The 11,020-nt window shown below is 27.2% G+C and overlaps 2 protein-coding genes across 2 annotated transcripts; both read right to left on the reverse strand.

The window, feature by feature from the left end:
* Positions 1-15: 15 nt before the first annotated feature.
* DDB_G0281853 (hypothetical protein) lies at positions 16-5,328 on the reverse strand (the record flags this gene model as incomplete). The annotated part of the gene is made up of 5 exons (XM_635366.1): positions 16-3,955; positions 4,047-4,121; positions 4,207-4,651; positions 4,799-4,884; positions 4,982-5,328. The coding sequence occupies 5 exons, from the start codon at positions 5,326-5,328 to the stop codon at positions 16-18; spliced, it is 4,893 nt and encodes a 1,630-aa protein (XP_640458.1).
* A 1,102-nt stretch (positions 5,329-6,430) lies between these two features.
* Positions 6,431-8,641, reverse strand: V4-7 (peptidase S8 and S53 domain-containing protein; the record flags this gene model as incomplete). Its single annotated transcript, XM_635367.1, has 2 exons — positions 6,431-8,365; positions 8,468-8,641. The coding sequence occupies 2 exons, from the start codon at positions 8,639-8,641 to the stop codon at positions 6,431-6,433; spliced, it is 2,109 nt and encodes a 702-aa protein (XP_640459.1).
* Between the last annotated feature and the right edge of the window lie 2,379 nt (positions 8,642-11,020).

Raw genomic sequence — 11,020 nt, forward strand, 5'->3', positions numbered from 1 at the left:
TTAATTTTTATTTATTTAAAATAAAATGAATGAAATTATGGTTATAATTTTTAATAACATAAATGGAGCCAATAGTTTTGATGAAATCGATAGTTCATCATCGTCTGTTGTGGATGGTTGGTTTGTTGGATTACTAGTTGTTGATTGACCACCTGTTGTAGATTGACCACCTGTTGTAGATTGACCACCTGTTGTAGATTGTGATTTATAGGTAACTGTTGTTGAAACTTCAAATCCACCTATTTTTAATAGCAAATTAAAGTTACCACCTGGTTTGGCAGGATAACTGAATGTAATTGAATTGGTAGTTAACTCAATAATATCACAATTATAACCATCAATTGTTAATACTGCTAATGATTTATCTGAAACATGATATTCACCATTGAACTTAACATCCCCACCTGTTGAATTTAATTCACTTGTTGTAATTAAAATTGATTTTAAATAAATAAAGGTCACACTATTTGAAGTTTGACCTCCTGATTCAACTATTACAGTAAATTCATCACCAATTAACAAATCAGAAGTAGGTGAATTATCGTTAAAGGTGATTTCATCATTACCATTATTTAAGCTTGCAACACTTGATTCAAATCCTTCACCATTAATATAAACTCTATTTGGTGTAAAATAATCAAACCAAGATCCTTTGAATACAATTATATCAGATGATGACCAATAATAACTATTTAAAAGTGTTGGAGAAGGTGGCGCAACGACATTTAACATTGTGAAATAATATAAACCTCCAATATTAATTAATGTTTCTTGACTACCAATTGATAATGGAGGATAAGAGAATTTAATATTGGTTGGTGTGATTTTAATTACTTTACATTCTAAACCATTAATTGATAGTGAAACTATTGAATTATTTGATGTACCGAATTTACCAGCAAATAAAGCACCTACACTACCAAATGAATAAAGATTTTCCTCATTTGACAAGTAAATTTCTTTAATATAATTGAATGAAACAATATTTGAAACCAATCCACCTGTTTCTATTTGAACTGTAAATATGTCACCTTCAACAATGGATAAATTTTCTATAGAAAATGAAATAGCATCTGAAACTTCAGATCCAAAGGCAAGTGTTGATGTAAAAGTTGCACCATTAATAATTATATTGTTTAGATTATCATAACTAAAAGCAGTACCATAGATAATTATCTCAGTTTTATCTGATGACCATTTATAATTGTTAAAAATTGTTGGGTTTTCTGGGACGACATATTGAACGGTAGTAGTATTTTCAAAACCACCAACATTAATTAAAAGTGGATATTGGCCTGGTGATCCACTTAATGATGGATATCTAAATGTAATTAAATTTAAAGAAACTGAATTTACTGAACAGCTACTTCCATTGATTGAAAGTGTAACAAGACTTTTATCTGTAACGCCATACATGCCAGTGAATGAAACTATGCCACCTGTTGTATTTAGATCTTTTACATCAACTTTAATTGAATCAATATAATTAAATGTAATTACATTTGATGATTGACCTTGAACCATTACTTTGATGGTAAATGCTTGACCAATTGAAAGTGAACTTGTTGGTGAAAAACTTGATAAACTTATACTATCATAACCTGGATTTGTTGAAGATGCAACTGCACTATTAACTTGATATACATCATCATTGAGAACTATAACGTTTGAATCATAATATCCAAACCATTTACCATTTATTATTAATCTATCATCGGTTGTCCATTCATATTTATAAATAACTTGTGGTGGAGGTGAAGTTATATAGGTAACATTTGTTTTATATTCGAATCCACCAACAAAATAAATTAATTGATAGGTACCTGCTCCATTAACTGGGTATTGGAATTGGATGGTAGTTGGAGAAATTGAAATTACAGAGCATGGTACATCATTGATTGAAAATGTGACAATACTTTTATCTGAAGTACCATAGGATCCTCCAAAACTAATAATACCACCAATCGATTGCAAAGGTAATACATCAATAGTAACTGATTTAATAAATATAAATTGAATCAAATTAGTTATTTGACTTCCAATTTTAACGTGTACTTGGAATGGAGATCCAACCACAAGTGATTTTGGTGTCGAATTTAATAATTTGATTTCATCTGGGTAAGAATAATCCAAGCTTGATGCAGTTGCTGGTGTTGAATCATAATCGATTCCATCAATGTTAATAATATTTTTATAATAATAAGTAAACCATTTACCATAGAATGTTAATGCAAGATCACCATTTCCAAGTGTTGTCCAATAGTATTTATTCATTAGTGTTGGAGTGGGTGTATTTATAATTGTAATTACTTTCGAGGATCTAATTGTGCCAATAACTAAAGTCAATGTCAAGGTTCCTGGTCCTGATCTATATGGATATTTAAATGAGATCTCAGTTGGTGATAATGATGTAATGGGGATATCTAATTCATCAAATTTTAATGTTGCGATGGTTATATTTGAAGTTGAAAAAGAACCTGGGTATGTCATTTCCCCTCCAATGGTATATAAATTATAGGCCATCATTGAAATTGGTTTGATTAGATAAAAGGTTGCACTGGCTGATCTTTGACCCATAGTTGTAACTGATACAGTAAATAATGCACCTTGAGGAATTGATGAATGTGCAGAGGCTGGTAAAATCAAATTATCATATCCTGGTTCTGTTGATGAAGCTGTTGCTAAAATAGAAAATGGTGTAGAGTTTATTTCAACTATATTTGGCTCTACATAGCTAAATGATGAACCAAAAATCATCAATACAACCGCACCATTTGAAAGTGTCCAATCAAATTTATTTAATATAGTTGGGGCAGGTGCTTGTGAAATGGTAACTTGTGTTGTAAATTCATAACTACTTTGTAATACTAAAACCAAATCATATGTGCCAACTGACAAAACTGGGTAAGTGAATGTAACTGATGTTGGATTAACTGCGTTAACTGTACACACAGAACCACCAATGGTAATTGAAACAAGTGAAGGATTTCCCACTTTAAATATACCAGCAAAAGTAACTACTCCTCCAATTGTAGATAATGGTTTTACTGTCATTGAAACCTCTTTATAGTAAGTTAAAGATACTTGATTTGATACTTGAGATCCAACTTTAACAGATAAGGTGAATGAGGTGGCTTCTGTCATTCCATTGAATGGTGTTGAACTTGAAAATGTAAATTGATCTTGAGATGGGTTTTTGGTTGATTGAATTGCTAGAGTTTGGTTTGATAGTACACTATTTATAATTGCAATATTTTGATAAACATAACTAAAACCTGTACCACTTATTACCATTAAGTAATTACCTCCAACTTGAACATAACGATATTTTGGTAAAACAGTTGGTATTTCATAACTATATGTAAAAGTTGTTGATTGTAAGTTATAACCAAATTGAGCAACCAAATCCTTTCCAGTTCCGTCACCTTGTGGAATTCTTAAAACTATTTGGGTATTTGGAATTATTGAATCAATGGTTACAACATTTGAAGATGGTGTTGGTGATAGTGTATTAAAAGTCCAACCAAAATCTACACCAGTAATGGTAATAAATGAAACATTATTTGTTTTAATAAGTGGGATATTTTTGTTGAAAGACAATGTTGGACAAGTACTTGGTGGTGTTGATGATAATGTAAAATCGTTAAAATTATTTGGAAGGATTATACCGCCTATGTCATTTGGTGGATAACATTTGAAACAAGATGGTACATTTCCTGATAATTTGTTAGAATGGATTCTAAGAACATTTGGATTAAATTTACAATAAAAGTTATTTGTAAATGGAATTGACCCAGTAAACTCTGAATTAATAAGGGAAAAAGATTTAACTTTAGAATGTTGAACTGTGCTTGGGGTTGGTAAAGGTTGGACGTAATTATTGCCTTCAATTCTAACACTTTCAAGATTTGTATAATCTAGGTTGTTCATTATTAATAAATGATTTTTAAAATTACTAATATTTAAATTAGAAATTAGTTTTAAATTAAAAGGATTACCATTCGGGTTATTTGTTATTGTTTATATTAGATGGTTAAAATACATACATGTTAGAACTTTCTGGGAATTTAATACAACCAAATGTGGCGCATGAATCTAAAAATCCTACATCTGTAAAATCCCTATTTATTTTTTTGTATAGAAAAAAAAAATTAATATTTAAGAAATAGAAAAAATATATCATTATTACTATAAATTTATACATACATTGTTGTACCCTTTGTATATTTTGATAAATCTATCAAATTATTTTGTGGAAATTTTAAACCTCTTCCCTCAATGGTGAGATAATTGAGCATTGGTAAATTTAAAACGGTATCTGGAAATTCCCATTTTTGAATTTTATCTTGGTCAGTATATCTAAAGTAGAGAGCTAAATCTGAAATAGGTAGGTATCCTAAGTAAGGGAAAGCAAAATTAGTGTATTGAGAATCTGACTTATCATTATTTATAATTAAATAGACTGCTCCCAAATTTGGACAAATTTCAATATTATTTGGAAGTGGTGCATAAAAAGTAACTATCATGTAAACAAATGACAATCCTGGCTGGCATGATGACAATGTTACAGGGTATTTAAATCCATTTGCTGAGTCTTCAATATTCAAATTTTGAATTTTACCACTACTAAAGAATAGCTCTGGAAGTGGAACTGATTTTTTTAAAAAAAAAAAAAAAATATTAATACTATTTTTTTTTTTTTTTTTTTTTTTTTTTTTTTTTTTTTTTTTTTTTTTTTTTTTTTTTTTTTTTTTTTTTTTTTTTTTTTATTATTATTATTTTATACACATGAACATACCTGACATTTTTTGAAAAATAACATCATTTAATGATGGTGGTAATTGAATATTATTTGGAATTGCTTGATTTACATGATTAATTGATCTATTATAATTAATTATAATATTTAAATTTTATTAATTCAAACTTTAATTAGATTTATATTTTTTTATTTAATTTAATACAAAACATTAGTACTTACAAGAAATTAAGTTTTGTTAATTTATTTATATCTGTCCAAAAAGCTGTTGAAACAAAGAAATTAGGACCAATGGTAATACTTTTTAAATCAGTAAATAAACCAAAACTTGTTGTTATTACCACACCTGAGCCACTGCCAGTGTTTATTCCTGTCAAAATTAAATACCCATTATTACCATTATCACAAGTAAAAGCACTATTAGTGCATGGTGTTTGAGTATTGACCCCATACAATTGATTTAATAATTGTTGTGCTGCAATGTTTTGATTATTATTTAAATCAAGAGCATTATTTAATGAAATAAAACTTATAAAAATAATTATTAGAATATTAAAAATGTATTTCATTTTTGTAATTCTGTTCGATAAGTTAAAAAAAAAAATTTATTAAAAAAAAAAAAACAATTTGGTTTTATTGATGGTTTATTTTTGTTTTTTTTTTTTTTTCTGCGTTTTTTTTTTGATAAAAAATTTCATCTGGAAAATCTAAAAAAAATCTTAAAAAACCTGGCTTTCTTTGAATAATTAAATTCGTTTAAAAAAAAAGAAAAAAAAAAAAAAAAAAAAAAAAAAAAACTATAGAATATTACATTAAAATTTCCTAAATTCTTAAGGTATTACAAAAAAAAATACAAATAGGAATTTAGGATATTTTAATGTGATATTCTTTTGTTTTTTTTTAAGAATTTCTATGTAATATTTTCTTTTTTGTAAAAAATCTGATTAGGTTTTATTTTATTTTTTTTTATTTTTTGTTTTTATAAAAACTTTTTACTTGGTAACAAAGATGAACTTTCAAAATCTGAAATTGATGATTTTATAAAAGCTATTGAAAAAGTAAAACAAATTCGAGAAATTTTAAATAAAAACAATAATAATAAATAAAGAAAACTAAAATTAATTCAAAAAAAAATAAAATAAAATAAAAAATAAAATAAAAATAATAAAAAAAAATAATAATATTAAAATTGGAAACAAATTAGGTTTTATTATATTTTATTATAAATTTTTGATATATCTATTTATTAATTTTTTACATGAAATGGTAATTAAACAAATGGAACAGTTAAATTTTAGAATTAAAAAAAAATAATTAAAATATTATTATAATAATATATAATTATTTTTTTTTTTGGGTCCAAACCTATGACAATCACACATTTAATTTGATAAAACTTAAATCGATTATATTTATTTATATATTTATTATATTATCAATAATTTAAAAAGATATTATATAAATAATATGGCTGATATAGATAATTTCTAACACTAACTTATAACACCCAAAAAAAAAAAAAAATAATAATTTCCAAACATTAAACCAATAACAATTTATTTACACAAGTTAATTTTTTATTTATTTATTATTATTATTATTATTATTATTAATAAAATTCAATGTTAAATCGATTATATATTTATTTATATATTTATTATATTATATTATTTAGTTTAAACTTAAAACGTATTGTTCAAAGTTCTTAAAGTTAATTGAACCTAAACCTGAGGCAGCATCATAACCAGTGGTAGCGGTGTAACCATATTGACAACAGTAAGCTCTGTTACAGTTGTTTGCACCAGTGGTAATATCATTGAAAACGTTTGGTTGTTCTTTGGCAGCTTGGTATAATAATGGATTTAAGAAACCGAGGGTTGGTTTACCAGCACCAATTAATTTATCATTAATTAAAGAGATCATACCAGCAAGAGTTGGTGATGAACATGAGGTACCATCAACACTTTCTAAGGCGCATGGACAGGTATTTGAGGTGAGAGTGTTTGGAACGGCGATTTCATAAGCATGACCAACAAGAGTAAGATCTGGATAGAATCTATTGGTGGCATTGTATGAATATGATGGTGGGAGAGTACCACTTTTGATGTAAGTGGCAACGGCATCAGCTTGGTATGATGGTTGAGCTTGAGTGATAGCAACACCACCTCCACCAGTAATGATGGCGCCAGTTGCGACTGAACAAACAATTTCTGGTTTGGTAACATCAGTGATTTGAGTGGCACCAACAGAGGTGATGAATGGTGATGAAGCTGGATAATCTGGTTGGAAGAGGGTACCAGCATCTTGATCATAAGAGTAACCAACGATCTTGAAACCAGCATCACTATCAGAGTATGGTTTTAATTTGTCACAAGTACAGCTAGAGTAGATGTGGTAGTTTTGTTGAGTATCTTGTTCGAGGGCGACTTGACATTTAGAGTTTGAGCTAACAAATTCATTGATACCATTGACGATATTTTGGTTTTGTAACATAGATTGACAAGTGTTACTTTCTGAACCCATTGGGAAGAAACATTGAGTACCGTTGCTTTCCATGATGGTAATCATTGGACATTGAGAAGATTTATGGTTACATCCACCTAATGGGCAGTATTGTTTGGTACCATCGATTGGACAGTTACCAGAGGCAGCACCAAAACTTGGTGCACCATCATCACCAGATGAAACAAAGACTGAAACACCACGTAAACCGACTTTTTGGAGTTCAACATTTGAACGAGCAACGTAGACAACAGAGTCAATACCAAGAGTAGAACAGCTGTTTGTAATTTCACATTGTTCAACTTCAGCCCAACCGTATGAGATTGAAGCAATCTTTGGAATTGGGTTGTATTGTTGGATGGCAGTAGCCCAATCAATGATCCATTCACCATTACCTGATGAAAGGAAGAGAGTGGTGATATTGTTACCGATGGCAGTCATATATTGAACGTCGAGATCAGATTCCATTTGATCACAGTTTTGGGCAATACAGTTTTGACCAACATTTTTAACTCTAACAGTTGATGAATCAATACCGAATTTTTGATCAAAGAATTGTAAGGCACCTGATGAATAGAAATCAGAGAAGGCAGCAATTGATTGGAAGTTTTCTGATTCAACACCAATTTGACCGGTTGGGATACCATAGTATTGTTTAATGACTGCTGGAGTGATTGAAACGGTTGAACCTTGAACTTGCTTCTTGGTGGCTCTCATTGATTCACTCATTTTGTTATCTTCAATGAAATCTGATAAACCTAAAACTAAATCAACTTTTGCTAAAACATGCATTGGCATAGATGCTTGACCTACAACTCTAATTCTCTTAAGAGCAGTACGGCTTGATGAGTAGTGAGCAAATGAAGTTTCGAATAAAGTTGAAGCTTTACCAACATTGGTTCTAACTTGGATGAAATCAGAGTGAACGATCATTTCATTCTTTGATAAACCATTGTCAATTAACCAATTAACAACAACTTTAACATCTTTTGGTGATGGTGCAACAATTGAATCAATTTCTTCTTTTGATAAAAATTTACCATAGTTTTCTGATTTTGGTGATGAAACATCCCAGAATTTCTCTTCTAAAATATCTAAATTTCTCTTTTAAATTTTAAAAAATAAAAAATAAATATTAGAAATTTATTATTATTTTTAAAAAAATAAGTATAATAATAAAAAAAAATTTAAATTTAAATAACTTACTTGTTTTAATAAAATTTTGAATTGAACTAATTCATATGATTTGGCTAATTTATTTTGAACAAAATGAGCTGGTGCAGAAGTGACATCAGCAATTGGGACACGTTGGACACTGATTGCTGATGCGAGTGCAACAATGCTTAATAATAATAATAATAATGAAGTCTTTGAAATCATTTTTATAAATATATAAATAAAAGTTTTTTGGATAATGAAAAAAAAAAAAATGAAAACAATTGTTTTTATACTTTTTTTTTTCAAAAAACGAAAAAAAAAAAAAATCAAAATTTTCCAAAGAATTTTCCAATTGTTTTTTTACGAAAAAAAATAAAAAGACTTTTCTTTTTTGTTTTGTTTTTGATCTAAAAAATTTCAGTGAAATAATTCCGAGTTTCGATTCCACCGTATTGATTCTTAACGTGTAATAATAATATTAATATAAAATTTTCCCAAACTTTTCCAAATAATTCTTAATATTTTTTGGGTCAAAAACAGATTAGTTTGAAAATTATTTTCACTTTTCAAATCTTTTTTTTTTTTTTTTTTATTTTTTTGAAACATCCAAAGAAACCCTAATTAATTTTTTTTAACAATTTAAAACAAAACGTCATAATTTAAAATATCTTTATTTTTTTATTTTTATATTTTTTTTTTTCTTAATATAATTTATGCTCCAAATTAAAATTAAGAAAATTACTTTAACTTTTAACTCACTTTTGCCTCAACTTTTTTAAATTCATCCACATATTTTTTTAATTTAAATGTTTTTCTTCTTTCTTTTTTTTTCTTTAATTTTTTTTTTTTTTTTTTTTTTTTTTTTCAAAACAATCAAAAATATCAATTAAAAAAATCTTATCTTAGATAACCGCACATCATAAAAGAATTTTTTGTGGAAAATGCATTCGAAAATTTGAATGTCAAAAAAAAAAATTAAAAAAAAAATAAAAAAATAATTAAAAAAGTGTTTTACACAAAAAAAAAAAAAAAAAAAAAAAAAAAAAAAAAAAAAAAAAAAAAAAAAAAAAAAAAAAAAAAATTTTTTTTTTAAAACAAGGATTCAATTTTAGTAATACGGATTTATGCCATAAAATATAAAAAAATGAATATATAACCATTCTGTTTTTTGGGTTTTTTTTTTTTTTTTTTTTTTTAATAACCAAATTTTATTTTTAGGATTTAATTATTTACTATTCATTTTTTGTAATTGTTTTTTATTTGAACAATGAGTAGGGAATAAATTCATTAAGGTGGAGAATTTACAAATGTACATATCAAATGTTATATAGGTGTTTTGATTTAATGGGAATAAATTACCAAGACGATACATGTACTGGGATAATGGGTATGGCTTTCATTAAATTCAAAAAATAATAACCAGAGACAATTTCAAACCATAAATTCATCGTTACACTTGCTGACAACACAAAAGATGATAAATTAAGATATATTTTATAAAATTAACCCGTCATTGATTTCAACCAACCCAAATGAATTCAATCGTGAGGATATAGTTGCTTATGATGGGAATCATGCTTCTATTCAATATTTACATACAATTTGGTTTTAGAGTTTGGAAAATGGTTGGTTCAAATTAAATATGCTATATTATCGATATTTACCAAGGTAAAAATTTAGTTTTAGAGGGTGGAAATAAATAAACCATTGGGCAGAGAATAGTGTTGCGGATGGTCGAAGTTTTTTTTTTAAAAAAAAGCATCCTTATCAACTTTTTTATGATAATTATTTTTCAATTGTACCGCTCACTATGAAATTATATTAAGATCATAATTTTTTTCTACAAGCAAAAATAATAGAGTTAGATTACCAAGATCTTCAATGTCCACAGCAGAAATACCTCAAGATGGATACTTAATACAAAAAAATTTTTAAGAGTAAATAATTCTAAATTATCCAATATCATTTCAAAGCCTCAATTCATTTATAAATAAACAAAAAATCAATAACATTGTTTATTCACAAAATAATAATAATAATTTTAAATCTTTTTTTTTTTTTTTTTTTTTTTGAAATTTTATTATTAAATATTTAATGATTAAAAAGTAAATGAGTTTTTTTTTTTTTTTTAAAGTTTTTGATTATATTCAAGAGTTGGTAATCTTGGATGTAAACCTTTTCTTTTTCTAACTGATGAAGCTACAGTTGACCTTTTATTTTGACCAAATATACCAATTGAACTCGAATGGTCAAAAACACATTGAGGGAAAGCTTGACCATCAGTACTTGTGCGTAAATCAGCAGTGTAACCAAATGATTCCATTATAGGAAGATAAGCTTTGATATTGAATAATGGAGTACCAATACGACGTTCTTCACCAATGACTACACCTCTTCTACGTTGTCCTGGGCATGATTTGATTCCTCTGAAATGGATTCACAAAATGATACTACTGGATCTGAGGTAATAATTTCAATGCCTGCATGATCTCCTGCAAGATATTTAGGACAAATTTCTAAGTGAAGTCCACCTGTACCTTTTGATAATATGTTCACCGGATGTTTCAAGAAATTGATCCACCCCAACCAATGATATTACCA

Source organism: Dictyostelium discoideum (assembly GCF_000004695.1).
Source record: "Dictyostelium discoideum AX4 chromosome 3 chromosome, whole genome shotgun sequence".
In the NCBI taxonomy this organism is placed as follows: Eukaryota; Evosea; class Eumycetozoa; order Dictyosteliales; family Dictyosteliaceae; genus Dictyostelium; species Dictyostelium discoideum.